The sequence below is a fragment of the Phyllostomus hastatus genome, unplaced genomic scaffold (genome assembly GCF_019186645.2).
Source record: "Phyllostomus hastatus isolate PE091 unplaced genomic scaffold, TTU_PhHast_1.1 phas_scaffold_200, whole genome shotgun sequence".
In the NCBI taxonomy this organism is placed as follows: Eukaryota; Metazoa; Chordata; class Mammalia; order Chiroptera; family Phyllostomidae; genus Phyllostomus; species Phyllostomus hastatus.
In genome coordinates this window covers 10,902,241-10,929,416 of record NW_025334016.1, presented here as the reverse complement: position 1 = coordinate 10,929,416, position 27,176 = coordinate 10,902,241, and the positions used below count along the sequence as shown (strand labels likewise).

Here is a 27,176-nt window from a genome sequence, read left to right as displayed (position 1 = left end):
GGATGAGTCAGGTTTAAAACATACCACCCAGACCTTTCACTTAATATCAAGTAATTTAATCAAGATACACGGGACCGCACTTGGCTCTTATTTACATTAATGTTTTGTCCAGACATCTGCTGATGGGAAATGGTACCAAGTCACATCTCTTCTTTGTTGTGAGGATGTTTTGCTGAAATGACTCCAGCTAAGGCAGGTTCAGGCTGGGAACTAAGGCTCTTCTTATTTTATTGCCATAATTATCCACATTGCACTGTCACTTCCCCACTGGAAATGTTGTTTCAACCAATGTGTTGGTTGTTATTTAATAAGCTCATGATATTCCTGCTCTGCAGAATTGCACAGCAGTTGGTACCAAATTAAGTCCCAGTCTCTGTCAGCATGATAGATTGCCTCCATAGTGTGGCTTCTCCAGTGCTGGGACAACATGCTGAGTGCTCCAGTTCTTGATGACTGACCTGGAAGGAAAGGAACAAAGTGCATTTGAACTTCAGAATATAGAAATCCACAAACAGAATGCCTGCTGAACCCAGGTGATGTAAGACCTCTTAAATGTGGAACTTCTTACATCTTCCTTATTTAAACTGCACTATCCAATGCTAGAAATCCATCACTGAACCACTATCTTATCATTTGTACGTTGTGAAGACAGGCCAGACATAAATGTGACCCAAGAGGTGTTTGGTGAGAAATGAAGGCAGGAAAAAGATGGGGGCATCTCTGTCAATATGACTGTGCTTTCTGCAGCTACTACTGTGGGACACCTGTTGCGAACAGAATTTTCTGAGACCAGCTGGGTAGAGTGGGAGAAAGAGCTGGTATTGAAGCTGTACCTTTAGGCACCAACCATGTAACTATCCATCCTTCAGTCGTATACTGGATCACATGTGCAAAATAAATACAACAATTGGCTGTTATATAGAACCAAGGCTGTATATAAGCAATGAATCCAGCTTCCTCTGAACTTTCTTCTTCTTTCATTAAAACACATTGCTTGTGTGACTGTATGGGAGCAGCAGAGTGGGCTGCCTCTGGATATGTTTGTATAAGTTCTGCTATCAGTTTCTTGTGATCCTTCCTCCAATCCTGGATGTGTACCAATTTTGACATTATTTTCTCATGTGTTGAAACTGTTCATCCCTTCAGTATAACTACTGAAGCAGAGTGGGGGAAGGGAGCACTTTCAACATGATTAAAAAGGTGCAATAAATATTCAAATTAAACATTAAGGAAAAGGTAATTTCATCAAGCCCCTTCTATGAAACTTTGATATTCTGAGTACAGGTTATTTGCATAAAAAGAGCCACCATGCTAAATTTCAGTATAATTTACTTTAATAAAATACATTTCTGCTAATTCTTCCCACAAAGTGTAACTGAAATCACCAAATACAGTATGTAACACAACATAAGACACTGAAGGATGAGGAAAGGAAGGTGGACTGACTAGAGATATTGGGTAATGAGGAAAAACATAGTTGTGAGTTCCCTGAGCTTTCTTTTTGCCTCTTCTATATCCTGGAATGGGTGCTGAAGAAGCCAGCAGACCATAAATGCCAATGCTAAAAGATCAAAAAGCCTCTATAGCCAAAAGGCAGGGAAAGGACTAGTCTAGAAAGATAGAAACCAAACACCACAAAAATTATCCTTCCTCCTGTCAGCAGAGGCTTAGTGGGAAGCCAGGAGTTCTGGATTAGCATTCCCACCTGGCAGTAATCAGATGATGCACCCCTTCCTCCTCCAGTGCAGTGTAGGTGGAGGCCTGTTAATTTGAACATTTAATTTACAATTCAGAGATTCATACGGTCAAATGTTTAGGATACAATGAAAAAAATTACCTGTCAGTTGGCAAGATGGTAGAGTGAGTGGAAGCCACATTAACTTCCTCCCAGGGCCAATCTGGAATTACAACTAAATTGTGGAGAAATCACCGGGAACAAAAAACTAAACAATAGTAAGAGAAGGCTTATAACCTCGGACAAACAATCATCTTCACCACTAACTGACTGGTAAGGAGTAGTACAGTGGAGCCTCAAAAGTGCTGTCTGGGTGCTCACAGGTGGCAGCACCTGAGGGATAATTAAGTGGCTGGTAGGATCCCCCTGAGAAGAGTAGAATCTAAACCCTAAGCTGGGATCCCCAGCCTAGACCACCAGAGCCAAAAAAGTACACAGATAACAACCAGCAATGAAAAGCAGCAGGGCTGCTCTCTGCCAAGACAAGTGGCTGGCCACACAAAGAGCTGTGTACAGGGCCAACACACAAATTTCCATTTGCTACCACTTACCCAGATCTCTGGTAAAAGTGGGAGCAGAGTAGCTAGAGACCCCTGAGGAGAGACTGGAGATGGACACTTTAGGGAGAGACCTAAGAGAACAGACTCTGGGATCCCGGTGCTGAGTCATACTCCATTAGCAGCAGCCATCCTGCTCAGGCAGACCACTCCCCTCCAAGCTGCAGCAGCCTGAGGTGAAACAACACCTCCAATCCCAGGAGGGATTCTGCCCCGCCCTATGGGGCTTAAGCCTCACTGCTGAGTGTAGAGTGACTAGATTGACAACTGAAGGAGACAGCCACAGTTTATCTCTGGCAATCTCGGAGCAGGCTACTGAAGGTCAGATGAGGTCAATGTGTGACATCACCGGAGGCAGATCCAGAAAGAAAAAACAGTGGTAAACACTAGAGAATACCAAGACGAAATCCACTGTGGTCTTCTCCATGATTAGCAATATTTTCTTTCCTGCATAGCTTTTTTAACATTCATTGCTTGTCCAGCAAGTTTGTGCATATTAACTCACTAGAATTTCTACTATAGTTTATTTCTCTCCTTTCTTATAACAGTCTTAATTTCTTTACACCCTCATTAATACTGGTTAATTAGCTGCTGATAGTGGGATTGTGGAGGGGAGATATTATTGCAGATGTGGGTTTGTTCCCTGGACTTTGTGGTTTTGTTCTGGCAGCACCTGCACAACAGCATACAAGATGTGGATGGTGGAGTGGCCCTCAGTCAACCAGCTGGAGGGAAGGACCCACCAAAGAAAGACCCAACAACAATCAAACCCCAAAGACATCCAGAGAGCCAACATAAATAGCATAAACGGCATCCCAGGAGCATCAAGTTCAGGAGATCAAGGAGACTGCAATACTGATTCTCACAAGTCTCTTACCGTAGAAGTTCACACCACAAACTCAGGAAGTCAGAACAGATCAATTTAAGAAACAGAGGCTAACAAGAAGAGTCTCACAAACAATGGGGAGACAAAGAAACAAACCCCAAACAAAAGGAAAGGAGGAAGCCTCAGAAAGAATGCTAAATGAAATAGAGGCAAGTCAACTATCAGATAGTGAATTCAAAACAGTGGTTATAAGGAAGCTTGATGAGCTCACTGAGAATTACCAAAAACTACAGGGAAACTACAAGGAGCTTCCAGCAAAGTAAATCAACATGAAAAACGAAATACAGACTATCAACAAGAGCCAAGAGGAAATGAAGAACACAATTTCTGAACTGAAGAACACAGTAGAAGAAATCAAAAGCAGGCTAGATGAAGCAGAGGATCAAATCAGCGAGCTGGAGGACGAGGTAGAAAAACCTCCAAAAAAAGAAAGAAAAAAATCCTCAAAGAGAACAAAGAGGGATAAAGGGAACTGCATGACAACATGAAACAGAATAATATCTGTATAATAGGGTAACCAGAAGAAGAAGAAGAGCAAGAGATAGAAAATCTGTTTGAAAAAAGTAATGATGGAAAACTTCCCTAATTTCATGAGAGAAAAAAGCCACACAAATACAGGAAGCACAGAGGATCCCAATCAAGAGGACCACAAAGAAGCCTGCTCCAAGACTCATCATAATTAAAACAGTGAAATTCCAAGACAAATGAGAATCTTAAAAGCAGCAAGGGAGAAACAGGAAGTAACATACCAGGGAGCCCCATAAGGCTAGCAGCTGATTTCTCAATGGAAACATGACAAGCCAGAAGGTAATGGAAAGAAATATACCAAGTAATGAAAAGCAAGGGCATGCAACCAAGACTACTCTACCCAGCAAGGCTCTCAATCAAAAAAGGAAAGAGAAGCCCTGGATGGCGTAGCTCAGTGGATTGAGCGCGGGCTGCGAACCAAAGTGTCGCAGGTTCGATTCCCAGTCAGGCCACATGCCTGGGTTGCAGGCCATGACCCCCAGCAACCACACATTGATGTTTCTCTCTCTCTCTCTCTTCCTCCGTCCCTGCCCTCTCTGAAAATGAATAAATAAAATCTTTAAAAAAAAAACTTTAAAAAAGATTAAAAAAAAAGGAAAGAGAAATAAGGAGTTTCCCAGACAAAAGAAGACTGACAGAATACACCTCCACCAAATCAGCATTGCAAGATATGCTAAAGGGACTGCTTTAACAAGAGGAAGAAAAAGAGTGTGAGAGAGAGAAAGAGGAACACAGGTACAAAGGGGGTAAAATGGCAATGAATGAGTACCTATTAATAATAACCTTAATGTGAATTGATTGAATGCTCCAATCAAAAGACATAGGGTAGCTCAATGGATAAGAAAACATGACCTGCACATATGATGCCTTCAAGAAACCCACCTCAGAACAAAAGACCTACACAGAACTAAGTGAAGGGTTGGAAAAAATATTCCAAGCCAATGGAGAGGAAAATAAAAGCTTAGGTAGCAATACTTATTTCAGACAATATAGATTACAAAACAAAGGCCATAAAAAGAGGTGCAGAAGGACACTTCATAATACTCAAAGAAAGAATCCATCAAGAAGACATAAACATTAGAAACATATATGCACCCAAAATAGGAGCACCCAAATATATAAAAGAAACCTTTGAAGACTTCAAGGAAGACACAGTCAGCAACACACTTATACTAGGGGATTTTAACTTGCCCTTCTCAACAATGGATAGATCTTCCAAACAAAATATCAACAAGTATATCGTGGCACTGAATGACACACTAGATCAAACTGACTTAATTGATATATATATAAAATTTCTCATCCCAAAGAAGGAAAGTACACATTTTTTTCAAATGCACATGGAACATTTTTAAAGATACACCACATGATAGGACACAAACCAGTCTCAACAAATGCAAGAACATTGAAATCATATGAAGCATTTTCTCAGACCATAAGGGCCTGAAACTAGAAACCATCCTCAAGGAAAAAACTAAAACTTATTCAAATTTATGGAGATTAAATAGCATGCTATTAAACAATGAATGGGTTAAGAATGAGATAAAAGATAAATCAAAAAGTTTCTGGAAACAAATGAAAAGAACTCACAACAATCCAAAACTTATGGGACACAGCAAAGGCAATCTTGAGAGGGAAATTCATAGCTATATAGACCTACCTTAAAAAAGCAGAAACATTTCAAATGAACAACCTAACCCTATATCTGCAAGAGCTGGAGGAACAACATCAAACAAAGCCCAGAGCAAACAGAAGGAAGGAAATAACCAAGATCAGAGCAGAATTAAATGACATAGAGACTAAAAGAGCAATCCAAAGGATCAATAAATCCAGGAGCTGGTTCTCTAAAAAGATAAACAAAATCCACAAGCTTTTAACCATATTCATCAAGAAAAAGAGAGAGACTTCTGGACAAGATGTAGGCATAGGTAGATACACTTTGTCTCCCTGCACAACCAAAAGAAGAACAATAACAATACAAAAAACAATCAGAACTGACAGAAAATTGAACCATATGGAAGTCTGACAATCAAGTAGTTAAAGAAGAAACATTCATCCAGACCAGTAGGGGAGGCAGAGATGGTCAGCCAGGGTGGAGAGGACTCACAGTAAGGTGGCAGCTGGAGGACTGGGGCAGGCAAGACAGCACCTGGCAGAGTGGGCATTCCCACATTCGCATGCAGATAAACCAGGAAGAACAACTGGGGAGAGAGACTGAACAATCTAGGGCTCCAGTGCAGGGAAATAAAACCTCAGAACCTCTGGTTGACTAACCTATGGGGGCTGAGGCACAGGAGAAACTCCCAGCCTCACGGGAGAGTTCACTGGAGAGACTCACAGGGTCCTAGAATGCACACAAACCCACCCACCTGGGAATAAACACCGGAAGGGCCCAATTTGCTTGTGCATAGCAGAGGAAGTGACTGAAAGCAAGCGGTGAACCAAGCAAGTGGCATTGTTCCCTCTGGGGCCCCTCCCCCACAGACAGCACCACAACACCCTGAAGTCAGTTGCCCTGCCTTGGTGAATACCTAAGGCTCCTCCCCTTACTATGTAACAAAAAAAAATGGCCCAAATGAAAGAACAGATCAAAGCTCCATAAAAAATACGACTAAGCGATGAAGAGATAGCCAACCTATCAGATACAGAGTTCAAAACACTGGTAATCAGAATGCTCATAGAACTGGTTGAGAATGGTTGCAAAATAGAGGAAAAAGTGAAGGCTATGCAAAGTGAAATAAAAATATACAGGGAACCTACAGTGAAGGTGAGAAAACTGGGGTTCAAATGAATGATTTGGAGCAGAACAAAGAAATAAATATTTGATCAGAACAGATTGAAGAAACAAGAATTCAAAAAAATGAGAAGAGGCTTAGGAACCTCTGGGACAACTTTAATCTTTCCAACATCCGAATCATAGAGATGCCAGAAGGAGAGAAGGAAGAGCAAGCGATTGAAAACTTATTTGAGAAACTAATGAAGGAGAACTTCCCCAATCTAGCAAAAGAAATAGATATCCAGGAGGTCCAGGAAGCCCAAAAGAGTCCCAATAAGTTGGACCCAAGGAAGCACACACCAAGACACATCATAATTACATTACCCAAGATTAAGCAGAGAATCTTAAAAGCAGCAAGAGAAAAGGAGAGTTACCTACAAAGGAGTACCCATAAGACTAGCAGTTGATTTCTTAAAAGAAATCTTGCACGTAAAAGGGGGCTAGAAAGAAGTATTCAAAGCCATGAAAGGCAAGGACCTCCACCCAATATTACTGTATCCAGCCAAGCTATCATTTAGAATGGAAGGGCAGATAAAGTGCTTCCCAGATAAGGTCAAGTTAAAGGAGTTCATCATCACCAAACCCTTATTACATGAAATATTAAAGGGACTTATCTAAGAAAAAGAAGATAAAAACTATGAACAATAAAATGACAACAAACTCAGTTATTAACAACCACACCTAAAAAAAAAAAACTAAACAACTAGAACAGGAACAGACTCACAGAAATGGAAATCACATGGAGGTTTATCGGCAGGGAGGTGGAGGGGGGAGAATGGAGGAGAAAGGTACAGGGAATAAGAAACATAATTTGGTAGGTACAAAATAGACAAAGGGAGGTTAAGGATATCATAGGAAATGGAGAAGCCAAATAACTTATACGAATGATCCATGGACATGAACTAAGGTGGGGGAATGATAGTAGTGGGAGTACAGTGCGGAGGGGAATTAAGAGGAGAAAAACATGGGACAACTGTAATAGCATAATCAATAAAAATACATTTTAAGAATAAGTAAAATATAAACATGCCTATGAATTCTTAGTGTGATGATCCCCCAAATTCTTAAGCCCCCGGGGCTTTAGACATAGGATTAAGAATGAAATTCATTCCAGACATCACTCTTCTTAACACTATGGGGCCCTATTAAGTTGGAGCTATGAAATATTCAACTTAGGGTACATATTTAAAAACCAAATACTCAGTTTATCAGCCAGCTGCAGTGACGGAGGAGCTAGCCTTGCCCTTTCTTCTAACTACTAGATGTTTGACAATGAAAAATTAACTGTTAAACTACTGAACTTGGTTCAAACTATTTCCACTTACATAGAGTTTGGAGAGAATGAAAATGTTTGTTACTACCTGAACCACTTGAAACAAGTGTAGAAACTTCTGGTCATTCATAAGTCAAAAGTATTTAAAAACCTATCTTGTATGATAATAAAAATAGATAACTCAAAAATTGTCTTAATACAATTAATTTCCAGATTTATAGAAATTTTGTTAGAACAAGCAAGGATCTGAAGGTCCAGGTGGCTCAAAATGTTATTTCTTACTAAATGTTACAACGTAGCACAGTATTTTGCAGCTACAGCTGTAAACAGGATGAGCTGACAGGAACTCACTATGAAAGTAGCCAACTGCAGAGAAATCAACATGTAATTGACCAAACAGTATACATAAGCAATGGCTAAACCTTGCTTCAGCAAGGCTGGGCTTTGTATATGAATCTCCTGTCTCCTTTACTTGCTGGAAGTAAATAAAACCACCTTGCAACAATCTGTCTCATTTTTTTAACAGAGTACCCCAAGCTGTGAACACCCTGAGATTTGTAACAATTTCTGTATATCATTGTCTTGTGAAGCATGTATAAAAGGGTTTTTAAATATGTGGCATTGAAATGTTAAGTCATTCCTTAATATTAAATTCACAAATTCACTTGCACTTTTTAAAAAATGGATTGTTTACTTGAAGATTCATGGTCATACTCCAGTGAGTTGGGTGCATTTTGTTGCCTTTGCTACAGTTCCCCAGAGTATTTAAATGACCAGTGGGGCCCTAAATGCAGCTGGTTGACTTACTAATAGCCTCACTGCAGTCAAAGGGAAACTTCTTTCTGGGTTAAGGAGCCTGGACTGCAATTGCAAGCAGTTGGCTGTGCTGAACCTCCTGGGGACTACAGTAGAGCAACTCAGGAAGACAGACACACTCTTAGCATTTTAATCATACTTTTTCAGCTGGGATGGGGGAGGAGGAAGAATCAACTTCCTGCTTGCTTTAAAGTTTGAGAACAGAAGATTCGAGCATATGAGCTTGTAGCTCTACCTCTCTCTCTGTGGCCTTCCTGTCCCCTTTCAAGTCAGGTACTGAGCCCTAGGCCTCCCAATTGGATCTGGGAATTTGCATGGGCACCTCACTTCCCTCATTAAACCACACATAGATTTTACCCACACTTCAAGTTTTTCTAGGTTTTGCCTAAGAAAGTAGTCACCTGTCCTTGCCCACTCACTTGTGCCAGGTGCAGTGTCCTGGGTTTATCACCAAAAGTGACTTGACAGATGCTAAAAGTTGGTGCTAGGACTTGGCACTTGGGCTGAGGGATCTGAGATTTCTGGGTATTCAGCAGATCCCATTATCACTGGTGAATTACTTTCCAGCCCATTGTAATAGCCTTCCTCCTGGACCCACTCCAGAACAAACGGGCTGAGGACGTTGTTGGCCTCCTTTTCAATGGCAAAGTGTTCTTGTAGTATCTTCTATAAGCATCTGACCCTGGAACCATCCTCTGTGGATATGTTACCTTCTAAGCTTATCTGTTAACTTGAGTTAAGCTTCCTTAACCTTCCTGTTTCCATCTCCAATCAGTGGAACCCAGTGCCAAGGAAAACGGAAATGACTGACAATGTTTACAACAATAGAGCCATTTAATTATTGATTTTTTAAAATGGGAGGTGCTTAGAGATGATGGTAAAATAATACTTGAAATACCAGAAATATCAAAGTGTAAGCAATACTTTGTTGTGACTCTAAAACAAAATATAATAGGAAATATTTAGTTTGCTAATCTAACTGCATTCCCTCCCCCAATAGCCTAGAAATGCACTTTAAACAGCATAAATGTGATAAATCATTTTTAGTCTTTCAATCTGAAAAGTTAAGTGGCAGAGGGTGCTAGGATAATTACACTAGTCAATAATAGTTTCAGTTGTATTTAATACCTGAAACAACCCTTGCTTCAGTTGAAAATAGGGATTGAGTAAAACATACACACAAAGACACAAACAAACAAAACTTATTGCCTGAGGACTTCGGGGAGAAATCACTTGATTGGACCTGGGCAGCCCATGTTAAGAGCTGAGCTGCCTCTCTATCCTCTTCCCTCCCCACAGTGGGAAGAAAATACCTTTTTCTGCTCCAGAAATCAGAGTAAAACCTCAATCCATGGAAATCATTAGTCAAGCCCTTGGACTGGCCAATGCAAAAATTAAATGGCCATTATATTTCCCCAATAGAATTAAATAATGTTTTCCATTTATTTAAAAATTTTACTTATTTTTAAACAGAGGAGAAGGGAGGGAGAAACCAAGGGAGAGAAACATCAACGTGTGGTTGCCTCTTGCACGCCCCCTACTGGACACCCAGCCTGCAACCCAGGTGCCCTGACTAGGAATAGAACCAGCAACCCTTTGGTTTGCAGGCTAGCACTCAGTCCACTGAGCCACACCAGCCAGGGCTAATGTTTTCAATTTCATCATACCCATCTCTAACTAAAAATTTCCCAATTTCTTGAGTTTACTTGAGAACAAATTAAATGAAAGTGTTCCAAACCAGTATTAATAAATTTGCAAATATCAGAGTTTGCCTAGTTGACTTTTGGTTTTTTCTTTCATTGAACTGCTCCGAGATATAATTTTAATTGGCATACATAATTGCTTTTGTGAGTAAGGTCATTCCCAAGTCAAATAAAGGAACTGAGTCAGTATTTTGTCATATATATTTCATCACCCACCTACACATGTTTCTCATCTACCAAGTGGGAGTGGCAGGGCTTAGGAAGGGTGTTATTGGGGAGACACCAGAATTAGGGCCCTCCCCCTGCCAGCTTGTTTTTTGGTTCTTGCCTTGCTCGCAAGACAAATTCAAGTGAGAGGCAAACACGTATCATGGAAATGAGATAGCAAGTTTATTTGTGAAATGTGTACAAGCACAAAGCTGCAAGCAGGCTCCCAGCTAGTCTGAATGCCCCACATATAGAGGAAATAAAGTTGTTAGTAAGTTTGTTCTCTACACTTGAGCTGAGGCTAAAAGTAGGTACTCAATTAATGTGTGTAACCTGACTATTGAGGTTCAGGGGTTATATACCTTAGACAGCTTCTAGGCTCCCCCTCCTTCTTCCCCTTCTAAACCTTAGGAACAATAGACAGCTACAAAAGCTTTCTTTCTCAGCTAGTAAAAGTTCTTTGTCCTAGTGGAATTACTACAGAAGCTCCTTTCCCAGCACAGAGTTTCCTTCTGCACTATCCCTGCTTGTGATATTCAGAACACCTAGCAATCTTATCGGACCAGGCTCAGGACTGCTGAGTCAATGGGTCAGACACTTGTCCCTCCACTTCCCTGCCTTAGTTTACTACTTATCCTGTGTGACAAGAATGTGGGACTGGGAAGTGACCAGAGTTTGCACCTGCCACTCAAGCAGTCCTTTGGCCTCCACTGAAGCTACCAGCCAATGGAATGGCTGAAGGTGGGGTGGGGGCACTGTGGCTGCTGCCCTCATAAGCTTTAGGATACACAGTTCAGGATGGTTGGTCAGCCAGCATACCCTAGCAGAAGTGTCCAACCTGTGGCCTGCAGGGTGCATGTAGCCCAAAATGTCTGTGAATGCGGCCCAACACAAAATCATTAATTTACTTAAAACATCATGAGATTTTTTTGTGATTAACATGTTGCAATCATGTATTTAATGTGTGGCCCAAGACAACTCTTCTTCTTCTTTCAGTGTGGCCCAGACATGCCAAAAGGTTGCACACTCCTGGACAGAGTCTATCCATCAGCACAAGTCTAGGCCAGTCACTTCAGGTAGCTCTCCATGCAGAGTGAGATGCTGTGTCTGTTCCACCCTTTCCTAGCCCTGCCCACAGGATGGTGTGGATAAAATGGTCCCATGGCTGAGAGAAGGTTTATGTTGGCACAGGACAGTGAAGCATGTAAACCAGTCCTCCTCAAGGCCTGTAGGATTGCCAGAGACTGCCATTCTTAGGAGCAGGACATGGATCTTTCCTGAGGTTAAAAGTACTTCTGTTACCCTTTGACTACTGAAAAATAAAAATAGAATTAATTTTAAAAGGCATTCAATCATGTTAAGAGTTTTGTTGTTTTTTTGGGGGGGTTATTTTCAGCTAACCATCTCGTTTTTGCAAAATAGCCCCCTCTGCTATCCTTAGGCAAGACCATGTAACTTTTTTGCAGTTTGCAGAACCTGAAAAATGGATTGTTTTCCTTTATTACATCTGTGTTGGTGATATCTTTTATTAGAGCAAGAAACAGAATCTGCTTTCATTGCTTCTAAAATCTGTCTATTTAACATATGCCAAACTCTATGCCGTTTGAAAGGAAGTCCTATTTTTAAAACATTATCTTCATCTTAGTATTTTTGGCTTACTGTTCCCATAATTTCTCTTAGGCAGTAATATATCTTTTTTGGTAAAGTCTGGTCTTAATCATGAGGAAAGTAACTTTTAAGCTCTGGGACATTTTTCCCTAATGGTCATCTTATTTGTATGTATGTAGGGACTGCTTTAGTTGGCTTCCCAGTTTACATTGGGGCTTTCAACAAGTCTCTTCAGATCATCATCTTTACAAAAGAACTCACAGTCTCCCACCCCTACCGACTCCCCATCCCTTGCAATACTTTCTGTAATGTTTGGTGTCACCCTCACTTAGTCTGCCTTCTCTGCTTTCAGTCTGCTGAATATTAATCTCTCTAAACCATCCCTGTGAGCATTTGGGTATCAGGCCAGATATGAAACTTCCTGATGGCAGGGCCCAGAGACTGCTTTGGGCCCTCACATCTCTCCCTGTGCCTTCTAGGGCTCATTTTAACACTCCCGTGACAGGAGTGTTAACAGAAAAGGCTTCCATTCCATAAGTAAAAACAAGTCTTATTCAGTGGTTATTTTTGGCATGTGACTCTTCAGAGGAGAATAATCTTTTCATTCCAAACATGGAAGTTAAACACAATGGTTGTTTTTCACTGCCTCTTAATTACCTATTTCAAAATATTCACTATCAGCTGATGCTCCAATTTCTTCTCAGTATCCAGTATGATGGTCTTTAATGTGAACAAGGCCAGCTGCAGAAATGTCAAGCCAGCCTGCCAAACCTGTGGGCCAAGGAGGGCAGGGAGCAAAACTGAAGGACTCCAATTCTCATGAAGACATCACTGAGCTCTGCAATTTTTCTTCAATTGAAACTGCTTCCTATTCAGTTCCAAAACAGTTCACTTCCTTGTGTTCTTGAACTTGGGCCAGGGTTGTTTCTTAGTCTTTACTGTTTTTCCTCTATAGTGCACTTAAGTAGAAATGTTTCTTTCAGTAGAGCAAGTTCCTTCAGTTCCACTATGAAGCAACAGAATGAGGAGCCAGGGAGCCCTCACAACAGAGAGAGGTTCATTTATTAGCTCACCTTGTTTGACTAGAATGTCAGACACAAAAAAGCAAGACCAGTTTAGCATTTTTAAGTTTCATTCTTTTCTGTGTTGCTCATGCTGAGAGAAGGCTGAGGAAAGGCATACTGTAGAATTTTAAGCCAGCTGCTTATAAGTGTTTTTAAGAGCATCTTGCCCAACTATTTATATTATGTTTGTATTCAGGGGAAGAAAATCTCTGCTCAGACACACAAAAAAAACCTCTTTGAAAACTCTGTGAATCTTGCCTCAGCCACTGTAAATGGGCACTTCTGCCCTCCCCCAGACTACAAGGAGAGCTCTCAGGAGAATAGAGAAAATGTATGAAGAGTTAAACCTTATTTAAAATCAGCGTAATTTTCCCAGTGATAGTGTCCTGAAATTGTTGAAGTTCAAGTGAATAGGTAGAATCCAGTGCAACAGTACCAGAAGGACATTTAACAAGAGCCTTGCTAAAACCTAACGGCATATATAAGTGTGGTTTTAAAAAGGGATGATTGTTTTTATTTCAAACTGTATTCAGTCCTTCAAAAGAATCACAGAAATGACACTTTCTGAGTACACGTGGACTGCAGAAGGACTAAGAAGTTGATGACATCTTTGCACCCTGGTTCCCACAAACATTTACACCCATCAGATTAGCCAACACACAAAAAAATTAGATAAAATTCCTGTTGCTGAAAGTGTAGCAAACAGACACTCCAAAAAACAGCTTGTAGGAGTGAAAGTTTGTGTACCTTTGAAGAACTATACTTCTTCAAAATGTACAAAGCATACAGCCTTTCTACATAAGGTGACCTTACTTATATCTCAACTTTTAAAAGTTTAAGGAATTAAAAACAAAAAGACTTAACTACCTAAAAGGCTATACTTTTCTGTTTCAATTTGCATAAAACATTTCTAGACATTTATCACAAGAAATGTAGTGGATGCTTCTAGGATGTGAGATTGGCAGGTATTTTATATCTTCGCATTCTGTTGAACTTTTTTTTCACCACATGCATGTATAATTTTAAAAAATGTGTAAAACACTAGTTTCAAAATAGCACCTGATTTTCATCCTCTGGCTGTGTTATCCTTGGCAATTACCCAACCTCTCTGAGTCTGTTTCACCATCCATAAAATGGGGAAACTACATAGAATTTCTATGTAAAAACAATATATAATACATGTCTATTCATAGGCAGTCTGTGTTTAAACAAGAGTTTCTCCTTCCAGTGCTATTTATACGTAAGCCATTTGGAGCGTAATAACCAGATTAAAGTGGAATGACCTTCAAAATGCTTTGTTAGGGACTTGGTGGTGGCTGGTCTTTATTTTTCTGTTTGCATGATTTCCTTAAAAAGAAAGCTTTCTGACTGTTGGGGTTTAGGTTATAGTTCACGTAACTCCTTTCCTAATTTTATTCAGAGAGTACATTTGTCTTGTCAGAAAAAAAGGCCAAGGTGTCTTACATGCCTATGGGAATGAAACCCTGGGTCCTACCAAGGGTAGAGGTCAAAGGGAGGCATGCTGAAAAGGACAGGACAGCATATCAGTGTGCTCAGAACTGCAGTAGAGAGTGTACAATAGTGGATTATTAGATAAGGAGTACAGACAAAGCATTTGAAGGAATGTAAGAGGGTGATAATTGGATCCATGAATAATTTAAGACATTTTTCCCTTTCCATATTAACACCTTACACCCTACAGCTCCTTGGAATTTCACAGTTCCAAGTTCTTTCACATAAATTACTGTAGCAGACAGTTCACTGCTCATTAACAGCCCCCATCCTGATCTTGTTCCAGTGGCAACAACCTAGGTCAGGGGATGAATCATGACTGGTCCAAGTCAGTGGTTCTCAACTTATCTGTATAGTACAGTCACCTGGGAAACCTTTTAAAACATCCCAGTGCCTGGACCCCACCCCAGACCAATTACATTGGTCAGTATTTGTAGGGGTGCAGCTCAGGTACTGACATTAAAAACAAAAGCTCCTCAGCTGAATATAATGTCTGAGCCAAGCATGACAATCGTAGTCCCTTTCACCAATTTTTTGGGTAGGGCAGGCCATGTGACCCAGGGAAACATAAAAGAAGTAGGCTGGGTCAGGGAGTTTTGAGAAAGATTTCTATAGTGAGATTAAAGGAAAGAGAAACACATAAGGGAAAAATCCTTCACTCCTTATTTGCTAACCAGTTTCCTTCATTTCTGCATTTTAACAACCCTGAGTAGTTGTGTGAGAAAGTGATGCTTGTTGCTGAGGCTACCATCTTGTGACAGTGAGTGGAATCCAAAAAGATGTAAAAGATGGGAAGTACCTGGGTCCTTGGTGACTTGGTTCAGGGTGCTGAGGTCCCCACACAGCCTTAAAAAATCATACTGATTCCCTGGCAGATCCTGGTTGTCAGGTATGGACCATCCAGAAGTTACTCAGGTCAATTCGGGTGTAGCCCTTCTTTACTAATGAGCTCAGGCCATGCTCAGATGCCCCGTGAGGAAGACAGCCATGGAGAGGATGGCTGTAGAGTTACCAGCTTTCCTATGTAGGATGTTGTTGGCAGTTCAGGGATATTTTATTGATTTGTTCAGTGGTTAGAGCATATTAATAATAAAGTTATATGTATTTCCCAGAGTAGTCTGTAAACCTGGGTGGAGTGCCAAAGGTGCTGCCAGGGGATGCTAAGTGGGTAAGGGGGCCATGTAAGGGTGTGTCATATTGGAGAGATTCTGAGTTCTGGGGTCAAACACCATAGCTGTTCCACCGTCACCAGCCCAGGTGTGAATTTGGGCAAATTATGTGACTTCTCTAAGTCTCAGATTCCTCATTTGTAAAATTGATAGTATGTCAAAATAATGATACATGTACAATGCTTAACTCAACTCAACACATGGCACATAAGGATCTCTTCCCTTTCCTAGAGAAGAGTGTGATAGACTTTTAGAAAGTCATCAGTGAGTCAATAATGTTTTCTTTCTAGGAATCATAAATACAACCTTTTAATAAACCCATTGGTTGGTGGTGACATGGTAAGTGCCCCAATAATTCCAACAGAAATATGGAAGGGAGGGATTAATCAACAAAGTATGGAAGAGCCTAAAAGTGGCTGCCAGATGTTCCTGAAGTCCTTCAGAAAAAGCCCTATTGGCCTTCCAAACAGCAGCACTAGTGTCTTCACCCATAATCACCCTCACAGACTCTAACTTCCTAGAGGACAAAGCCTTGTCTTCTAACCCTCCTCTCTATTCTTCCTCTTACCCCACCCCAGTCAGCACTCGGTAAATGTCAATAAAAACGAGAAAAATGTGGAAGTTTCTGGGAGACTGTTCTTAAAGCCATAAAATGCTGTAGCATTTCCCTAGAGAGGTGTTCCCTCTGGCCTGTGAAGGAGAGTTAGGGACTGTTATGTTAACTTATATCTGTAAATACAAGGTTAACAGATGAGAGGACGTTTTTGTTGAATGTGACAAATCATCATATGCCTTGTCTTCCTTTACTCTGGAAATCAGGAGAGAACGCAGACTTCCTAGCAATTACAGAAACTGACCAAGAAAACCACTTGATCACTGGGAGAAAAATCAGCCAACTTCCAAAATCTCTCTGAAACCCTGGCTCTATTAACAACAAAATCCACCTTCATTAACATCTTCAACTTTGTCCTCAGAGCTTTATCCCACGGGAATAATGAGTTACACTATAAAATAATGAATGGGAACTTAAGTCACTTCCGCTCACTGGGCACTGCTTTTCCTCTTCTGCTGGACTGCACAGTGCAGAAAGCTTGCACCCTTCCAACTTACAGGGGAAACCCACCCCCATGCCACTAACTAGACTGTTAAGGTCAGTGTCATGCAGAACAAACTCTTCCCCTCAGCCAACATACAAGCGTACACTGATCTAGACACTGAACACATTTTGAGATCATTTAAGCCCAATTTTAGCATCTCAGGATACATGCTTTACAGAGAAAGAACAAAAAGTATGGGGGGTGATCCTTTCACAGCGCTTCTTCTGCAGTTACAGCCAAAGCTGCTATTGCCAATCTTAAGGTTCCATCTCTCAAACAGGTGGGGCAAAGTGGGGAGAAGCCCAGCCTTGAGGTCTGGTCGACACTAGAGGAAGCTGACCAGGCAGCTTTCAGGAACTGATGTAAATGGGATATGGTCAAATACCCTACAAACATCAGTCATGGGGAGACTCCACATGAGCCAGGAGGACAGCTAAGGCCATTCTACACCATTGTAGCAGAGCTTGAGACACACACATGCTAAACTGTTGCAAGAAAGGCCTGACTATGCCTGTGAGCTTGGGAACTCAGAAGGAAAGTCCTGGAGTTTGCACATCAGAGAGATAGAATCATAGAAGAAATGAAACAGATTAGGGGGAAGTGAGGTAAGAGTCAATAACTTTCCACCAAAGTCTACTTTTGGCTTTCTCTGTTCATGCAGACACTGTTGCAAAGAGTTTTTCCTCACAAGACAGACTGGCACCAAGATAAAGTCATAATCCTCAAACTCAAATGGACCCCGAAATCCTATGCTTTTCATGTCAATTCCTAGTCTCAAGTTCCATTATGACTTTCCAATCTTCTCTACTCTCCCCAGACCTGATATCCCTCTTCCCTCCCCTCTCCCAATTCTCAACAGATGACCTTACTTCCTACTTCATAGAGGAGACTGGGGGTATGGAGATCTGGGTTCTGGTTCAGCCATACTTAACCTCTCTCATCTCAGGATCCTGACCTGAGAAGGCAGGTGGCTAAGCTGGCAATCCCAATGACTCTCCCAAATTCTGCCGGCAACGCTTTCCCACCGCTCTCCCTGTAGGCTGGTCCAAGATCCCCGAAGACCCTTCCTTGCCTCTTCCTGCCCCGGGTCACCTTACCCAGATCTGTCCCCAGGACGCAGGTGGATGGCTACGTGGCGCCATCAGCCTCCATTTCCAGCGGTGTCTCCTCCTCCAGGGTCAGCTCTGCGTCACCCTCTTCTCCGCTGCGAGGGTAAGCCAGCAGACTCATGGCCGGAGCACAGGCGGCCTCCACCTGGCGCACCTGCTCTTGGCTCAGGCGCTCGCGCCAGGCGTGCACTGCCTCGCGGGCGTCGCGCGCCGACAGGTGGAAGGGCCGGTCAGCGCCGTAGGCCGTGCCGCGCGTCATGTTGAGCGCGAAGGTGTCCAGCGCGGCCACTGCGCGCAGCCCGGCGAAGCGCAGCAGGCGGCGCAGCTGGGCCTGAGGCTGCCGCACCAGGTCCTCATAGCGAAGCCTCAGGTAGCGGCGCCGCAGCCAGGCAGGCGCCCCACGCGCGAAGAGCAGGTCGCGCAGCCAGGCTTCACAGATCACCTCCAGCGCACCGGTCAGGAAGAAGTCAGTGCGTGGTGCAGCGGGCAGCGCATGGGACTGGCCCCCAGGGCGAGCGCCCACGCCGTGGGCCAGCAGCACACGGTGAAAACGGTCTCCTCTCTGGCGGGTGCGCAGCACCTGGATGCTTTCGCGCAGCAGCCCCTGCCTGGATTTGAGACGAGAGTTGTGAACGGCCCGCGGGTCTCGGAAAAGCTGCACCACCTTCAGGTTGAGGCCCGGATCACGCAGCAGAGGCACCAAGACTCCCAGATCGAGGAGGCGCACGTCCTTGATGACCACCACCGGATACTTGCGGCACTCGGCTTCCAGGGCGCGCAGAGCTACCGGTGGGCAGGTGCGTTCGCAAGCGGCGTCCTCGACGAGGCCAACCTCTGCGCGGGCCCGGGCCGCGCCAGGGCACAAAGGCGGCGAGCAGATGACCTTGTTGGTCCGCCAGCGAAAGAGAGTGGCCGTGGTGAGATTGGCTGAGTCTGGGGTGCGCGCGGCGGGGTCTCCTGGAGGCGTGTACAACCGCAGCACGGAGAAGTCACAGCGGAAAAGCGAGCGCAGCATGTCACGCAGCGCGCCCTGCAGGCTCTCAGCATCTCCTGGATACAGCGCCTGCCAGAGATGCCACATGGGCTCGTACAAGTAGAAAACGTCCGGGTGCTGGTTAAAGAGCTCGCCAAGGAACGACGAACCGGTGCGCCAGGTGGCGTGCACATATATATGCTGCTTCTCACCAGACACCTTCTCTCCGATGGCGCTGCTAAGGTTGCCCGGGGGTCCAAAGGACTGGCTTGCGTGCCCCTCAGCAGCGGGCCGCATCTCCGCGCCCTGCTCCCGCTCTCCTGCTGCCGCCGCCTCCAGGCTCCATACTCCTAGGCTGCGCTGCAGGCCCGGGCAGTGCCCAGCGCCCTTGTCCCTCTCGTGGCTGCTGTCCAATACGGAAGGGACGAGCAGCAGCACCAGCGTGTACAGCACCAAGAGTAGCGCGAATTTGCAGTACTCCCGGCGCCGCCGCCGCCGGCCCTTCATCGTTTACCAAGCCCCTTAAAGAGGGTGCGGCTCCAGTCTTCTCCCCTTCCTTAGAAATCCCCTCCCGAGTCTGCCCCTCGGGCCCCTGTGGGCCCCTCTGCACCGGGAGGGGCAGAGCCGCCAAGGCTGTGCATCCACACGGACTTGGGAGGCGGTGGTGCTAGTGGCGGCGCCCCTGCCCTCTCGACTCTACGGCTGGAGAGTCGCTCATTGGCTGCCTAAGCAGCCGCCTGCCCGGCCTTCAACCTCGGTTTCTTCCCGCCTCCCTATCCGCTGGGTTCGCCCACAAATCTGTCAGATATGGGCGGAGTTGCAGCGGGGTGGTGACGCCGGCTGGGGCGCGCCAAGCTAGACCCCACCTTTCACCAGCCACTCCGTAATGAAGTCAGGTCTTCATGAATTAACTTCAGGCAAGGGAGGGGCTCGTGTGTACAGAATGTACCCAGTGACAAGATGTGGACTCCACCCAGAGATTTTCACTGCCTCTCTTGTTACGTGTCCCCAGCCTGGCCATCTCTTTCATAGACAGACTTGCCTCCACACTACTTAGATTGGGGTCCTGCTCACTACCTACATCCAGTGCCCCCATCAGTCCCAGGATGAGTGTTACTGAGTTCTGGATGGAGAACTTCTTCACTGAGATAAACACAATTGCACATTGCATGGTGGCCCAGAAGAATCAGAGGCACTACTGCATTTACATGGTGCATTTAGTGATTAAGGTGTAGCCTTTGTGAAATTTCAAGTGTTGTGTTCCTTAGGGTTTTGCCCCTGAGGGGCATGCACATTTACAGATATCCTGCGGATCTGTTTACTCATTTTTAAAATGCCATGATTTTCATAGGGCCTCTTTACTTCCTGGTGTTGTGAGATTTGGGGGTCATTTGTTACTGCAGCATAACCTAATCTGTTCATACACACGTGAACAAAATCATTTATATAATCAGAGTGGGAAGATGGTGGAGTTTCTCAGGAGCTCAGTGTTTACAAGGAACCCATAAGGAAGGACATGTACTCAAGGATGGATGAAAAAGTGACAGGAAGTCCAAGACGCAGATTAAGCTCAGAGTTCCTGAAATCCAAAAGAAAACTAAAAAGAATATTTTTTGCTCTGTTTCAGCAGGTTAATGAACAAGAAAAATGAACACCCCTTTGGAAAAGTTGTTGTAAGGTTAATGGAAGATATAAAGCAAATCTCATCAGCAGGGGATGGTATTCAAATTGGAAATGTAAGAATGTCTCCAAAAATTGTCTCTGGTCTTTTTCATCATCGAAACTACTCCACCTATGAAATCACTAGTTCAAACATTCACTTTCCATCCACAAGTTTCTCTCATTTCAATCACTTGCTCAAATTCTCTCTGCTCCCCAGCCTCAGTGACCACTACTGTTACAGAACACAATAAGGGGGGGCCTGGGACGATATACTACTATTGAAAGAAGGCCCCAGGTCCGTTATGTCCGCCGCCCGAGGAAAGACATCTCTCAATGCCAGAGATTCGTGAAGAGGAAAGGAAATGTTTATTTAATGTTATACAAACCTCAAGTAGTGACCTAATGTCTTTATCAAAAAATCCTAAAGTCCCTTAAAACACCCACAAACAGACACAGTCCTTCCTTCCTTCCCCCTTTGCCCAGTCCAGAGTACCGTATCTCAGGAAAGGAAATAGAAGTCCATGGCTCAGGCGGTCCTCTGGTTATTCCCAGTTAGTACTCCATCTCGACTGGGAGACCTCCCTGGGTTCCCGGCACCCTCAGCTGAGTCGCCGGGATCTCTGCTAAAACCAGGCGGTGGTTCCCCTTCTAAAGCTGCGGGAGTCCCCACTCTGGCAAAGGCACGTGGTCCTCTCTCCCAGGGCCACGGGAGTCCCCACTGTGTCCAGGCCGCGTGGTTCTCTCTCTCAGGGCTGTGGGAAGGGAGAGTCCCCACTCTGTCCAGGCCGCGTGGTTCTCTCTCTCAGGGCTGCGGGAGTCTTCACTCTGTCAAGGCTGCGTGGTTGTCCCTCAATGGCTGCTGTGTCTGGGTTTAAATCCCCCGCGCCAATCTTCTTCTGCAGCCCCATTTCCGACTCCTCCTACACTTGGGCACACTTGCCCTCAATCTAATGTCTTCTCCAGCTTTTCTGGTCGCCATCGTGGGTCTGGGCACGTGTCACCCCATGTCCTGGAGCCAATCTTCTCCCAGCTCCCACGCAGGCACTGTAACTCAGGGGACCTGCCCCCCAGTCCCATCTTGGTGGGGGGGGTGGAAATCCCTTTCCATCCCCCTGGCCTTGAGCCTGGCCATAGCTATTTAGCATATTTAAGTGACCAGCCAAAGGCTATAGGTATGCTAAATGACCACTCCATGGATTAGCTGCAAAGCTGCCCTGCATGTTCTTGCTTTGTGTGCCCCTTCCCCCAACTCACACCTGTGGGGGAAGGGGTGAAGACATCTTAAAATCTCCTGGACACCTTAAGTTCTGGACCCCATTTCAAATGCCTATTTGGGATCCCCCCTCTTGGCTGCACCCTGTAACACTACCACCACTTTCTTCTCATTTTCATATTTTAGTAACACTTCTACCAATAACCTAAACTCTGCTGGCCCTCTGCCTTTTCATTACTTATTTAGCTAAATCTCTCAAGCCCTGCCTTTGGCTTTCTCTGTGCCTGAAAACACAGTAGCAAAAAGTTTCCCCACAGGACATATTGGCATCAAGATAAAGTCATAATCATCAACCTCAAGTGCTCCCTAAGGTCTTATACTTTCTAAGTCAACTTCCAGGCTCAAGTTTATTTATGATATTTCAAACCTTCTATGAGGAAAGGTCTACTCTATTTAGACCTTTGATACCCTTCTTTGCCCTTCACTAACCCTCTCCATCTCAACAGTTGACCTTACCTTTTATTTCATAGAGAAAATGAAACTGTGTTAGACAATCTCTCACGTTTCCACTACCAGGCCCATATATCCACTTATATCTGTACCTATCTTCTCCTTTGTGGCAAGATTATTATTTTCCAATATTAATCTATAACTTGTTTCCCTGTGTTTTTACTTTCACCCCACCCTCCTTTTTTAGGCAGGTAGGTGACTGTGCTCACCTGAAGTGGAGGATTATGGCTGAGTAGAATGCAAAATGTCATTAGTGTTTTATTCTAAAAGCCTAAACTCCAGTAGAGTATGGTAGGTTTTAAAAAATAACCACATCTTGCACCTGGAGAACATTACGCTAAGTGAAATAAGCCAGTCAGAGAAAGACAAATACCATATGATTCCACTCATATGTGGAATCTAAAGAACAAACTGAACTAACAAGAAAAATATAGACAGACTCATAGATGGAGAGCCGGCTGATAGCTCTGGTGGGGTGGTTAGGAGGTGGAGGGATTGAGCAAAAAGGAAAAAGGACTCATGGACATGGATAACAGTGTGGTGATTGCAGGGGGGAGGAGTGTATAAGGAGGATAAATAGTAATGGAAAAAATCCAATGAAAAGGAAAAGTAACCTCAAGTTTTTTCCTCTTCTCTTAATGCCCTTTGACAATACCTACCCACAGTGATACTGAAATGGCCTTGTGACTTGCATCAACTAATGGGACAGTAGCAAATATGACAAAAGCAGAGGCTTGAAAACAGTCTTCCACTGTGGGGTTTGCCTCCTTACTGCTCTTGGGAACCCTGAAGTCACTGTGTGAGGAAACCTGGGCTAGCCACAGGAATCAGAGAATAAGCCTTCCCAGCGAGGCTTCTCAGCCCAACTAGCCTCACAACCACCAGGCAGGTAAGAAGAGATCCTAGACCAGTGTGTCTCAAACTTTAATGTATACATACGCCTGCTGGGGATCTTGTCAAAATGGAAAAGTTGGCTCAATAGGCCTGGGGTGGGGCCAGAGAGTTTACATTTTTAATAAGTTTCTTGGTGCTGCTGGTCTGAGGACCACACTTTGAATAGAAAGATGCTACTTGCTCTACCCCAATCAAGTTGACCCAAACCAAAAGAACCACCTAGCTGACCCACAGGATTATGAAAAATAAAAAATGCGGGTTGTGAGATACTGAGTGGAGGGGTGTTATGCAGCAAAAGCTAGCAGGTAGAGGCAAGGTGTGAGGGCTTAGGGGAAATGTCTCAGAGAAGCAGGGGAAGAGCAGCTTTCTGTTGGCCCCTCCCCTAAGCGGCGGTGGTTGGGGGGAAGAAGAGAAAAAATTCTATGGGCTCCACAACAGAGACCAGCTAAGCTCTTCTTCCTTGCAATGCATCAGGGAAGAGTAGGACTCAAGGGGGAGTGGCAATATGATTCATCTTAACAGAGGTGATCAAAGCAGAGACACTGTCCCAAAACTTCCTGGGCCCCAGGCACAGCTTGGAGGCAGCAGAAGGGTCAAAGAGACGGTGATGGTGTCATTTCAGGGGCAACTATATGGACTAAAACCCAGTGATCTGAAGACTTTAGATCAACTGCATAGCCCTGGGAGTACAGACACCCAAGGAATCTTTAAGGTAAATTGTCACCCGAGCAGAAAGAGAGCTTAATCAGATGTAAGTTGTTTTCTATAAAAGTGATTTTTATCCACTTAAAAGTTAGTGGACCTGCTACCCCCCGTTTTTTCTTTATGGTACAGTAGACCAGTTCCTTCTACTGCTCCCTACTTCTTCCTCATGTGAATCCAACCACACCCTCTTAACCAGATTATTTTCACCAGTGTGACAACTGAACATAGTTTTTCTCTCTTTCTATCAAAAAGCCCCATCGATTCACATCCTCCTCTGGCACAGCTTCTGCTTACACATACAGCACTTTCATAGAAATAAGAAAGTGCCACCACTAGACAGATAAATTGCAGAAAGTGGACTGACCACAATGAAAACAGTACTCCTTCCTTTAGGCCACAGCTCCAGGCTAGTTTACAGCTTGAGTGCACAGCTTGGCTAGATTCTAGCTTGTGTTTGAATCCTTCTGCCAGGCACCCTTGCCACTTCCTTGTCCTGCTGCCACTGGTTTCTCTGCCCACTCCTCACAGCTGAGCTTCTTGGTGGAGTTGTCTATACTTGTTCTCTCTCTGATCTCATCTCCTACTTATTCTTTAGCACACTCCGTGTGGATTCCACCCTCATGTTGCTACATAAGCAGTTCTTTCTAAGCTTATCAATGGTTTCTGGAAGACATTTAATGTCTTGCCTTATTTGACCTTTCAATAACATTTAACACTGTTGACAGCTCCTGACTTCAAACCCTTCCTTAAACATTTATGACATCACACTCACCAGTTCTCCTTCCATTTCAGAGCTGCACCTTCAAGAGCACAGTATTTCAGAGACTGGGCTCTGTAAAACAGTAATCCTAATAGTATCTACCTTGCAGTGTTATTGTAAGAATTAAATTTTGTAAGATGAATAGATAGATAGATAGATAGATATAGGGAGATAGATAGATAGAGCAACAATATATGATATGGAATAAGCTTCAAGTATTATGAATTACTGCCATTGCTCTGGGAGGCTTATCCACCTCTGCATGGTCATTTGATGGTGGAATGTTAGAATTCCTTCAGGCTCAGCCATAGGCTCTTTTTCTTCTCACTCTAAGGTCTTTTCAATAACCCCAGGTCCACATTTCCAGCCCAGATCTCTCCTTGGTGCTCCAGACCTAGAAATCCAGTTGCCTACTTGACACTCATCTTGGTTGCCTCAAGGTCATCTTAATTTTAATATTATTGGGAAAACCCTGTAGTCTATTATGCAATTAGAAATTAAGGAATTTGTCTTGGCACCTCTCTCTTCTTCAGCCCCACCCCTTCCTCAATCCAGCCCATTGCCAAGCCAGATTGGTTTTACCTTCTCATATCCTTTTAATCCACCCATTCTCTTCATTGCCACTACTACCACCCTAGCTGAGGTGACTACCCTTTGTCTCCTGGAACACTGTAAAAGCTGCTTTGCTTACTGTTTCCAGTATACCTTCCTCTGATTTTGAATCAGTGGTTTATTCCAGTCATGCCATTCCTCTGCTTGTAATTCATCATAGCTCTCAACTGGTCTTTGGATAATGACTCAACTCATTAAGGCTTGTAAATTGTGTTGTTAGAGGTTGTTAAAGAGATAACTGCAGATCCAAAATAGTGTCGCTTGTGCTAAAGCCTATGATACCAAACCTAGATCTAACATCTGACCCGAGTGCTCTTTTGACCTTTTCAAGAAATATAATCTTAATCAACAAGTCTGTAAGTTTCTAGTCAGCACTAATGAGGTAATTTGTCATGTGGGCGCTCTCCATTCCCCATAGAGAAAATAGGCAGTCTGTATGATAAAACTGTTTGCCATAAGTTCCCCCCCAAAGATGTTCTGGTCTAGATATAATGTCTTCTTTTCTTTCATTAATAGCGCCCTTGCTCTGTCCTTTTTCCTGTGAAAACCTGGGCAGTGATTTTGTACAGTCCCTCTGGGTGCCTTCTAGTTGCTACACAGGATGCCGCCCAATTAATAAATGGCCTAATTAAGCAAATTGGATTTTCAAATTTACTCAGTTGAATTTTTTAATAGGGTCTTGAATGCCAGAGCTTATCATGGTATCAAGCACATAGTAGATGCTCAATAAGTCTCTATTGCCTGATTGACTAATGGGGGGAAGCACTTTTACATTTAGTTTTTTAAAGTAAACTACCATTTTTATTGAGGGAGTAAGTAATAACTTTTAAAAAATAGTCTTGCTAAGATCCAGCGGATAGAGATTGAAGCAGAAAGATATACTGTGAAAGGAGGAGAGGACAATTTGAAGTAGATGGCTATAGGAATGGAAGGGATGGGTAGAGACTGGGAAAACAGAATCTGCAGGCTCGGTGTGTGGGAAAATGAGACCAAGGATTTGGGCTTGGAAATAGAAGAAATATTGCTTTTTATTAATCTGTTCTTGTACTTTCTCTTTTTCATGAGGTTTAAAACATAATAAACAAGGGTACTAAAATCACATCTTTGATACTTTAAAAACCTTGGATCTGGAGACCAAACTTCTGCAAAAATAGCTGGTAGTGTTTCCCTTTGTAATGTTTTCATATCTTTATATTTACTGTAAAATATTTCTCAAATGCACCAGTTTTTTGATCCACTCATTTACTGGACATGAACAACAAGGTGGGGATTGACTGTGGGAGTGGGTGGTGGGCTGGGTGGAGAAGAGAAAAGGGGGACATTTTGGGACAACTGTAGTAGAACAAATATAAAATATTTAATAAAAATATTTCTCAAGTGCCATTGTGTGCCTGGGATTGTACTAAGCTGAGGAGGTACCTGGTGAGAAAAACAGTCCCTGTCCCTCCTCTTATGCCTTTTCCAGGCTAAGAGGAAAGATCAACATTAACCAAATAAAGCCCCCACAGTGTGCGATGAACCCCAAACTGAGCCAAATGCTGTGGAGAGGAACACAGTTCTCTGAGAGAGTATAATAAAAGGCCTATCTTAGTCTCTGTGTGTGTGTTGTGGGGAGTGGCAAAGACTTCCTAGAAGGGACACTTGAGCTGAGATCTGAAGGTGGAGAAGAACCCAATTAAATGAGATGGCAATAGAATAACAGAAGAAAACATGGCCACTTCAAGAAACTTAAAGAAGCTGTTTAGCTTTTCTTGCAAATTAATTTTTCCGTATAAACTTTAGTATCAATTTGTCTAGGCCTAGAATA

The 27,176-nt window shown here is 43.5% G+C and overlaps 1 protein-coding gene across 1 annotated transcript; it reads right to left on the bottom strand.

The window, feature by feature from the left end:
- Positions 1–34: 34 nt before the first annotated feature.
- On the bottom strand, positions 35–19,754 carry CHST7 (carbohydrate sulfotransferase 7). Its single transcript, XM_045860485.1, has 2 exons — positions 18,029–19,754; positions 35–458 (listed from the first exon to the last, which is right to left on the bottom strand). Exon 1 carries the CDS (start codon positions 19,518–19,520, stop codon positions 18,060–18,062), a length of 1,461 nt encoding a protein of 486 aa, XP_045716441.1. The 5' UTR covers positions 19,521–19,754; the 3' UTR covers positions 35–458; positions 18,029–18,059.
- Positions 19,755–27,176: the final 7,422 nt, after the last annotated feature.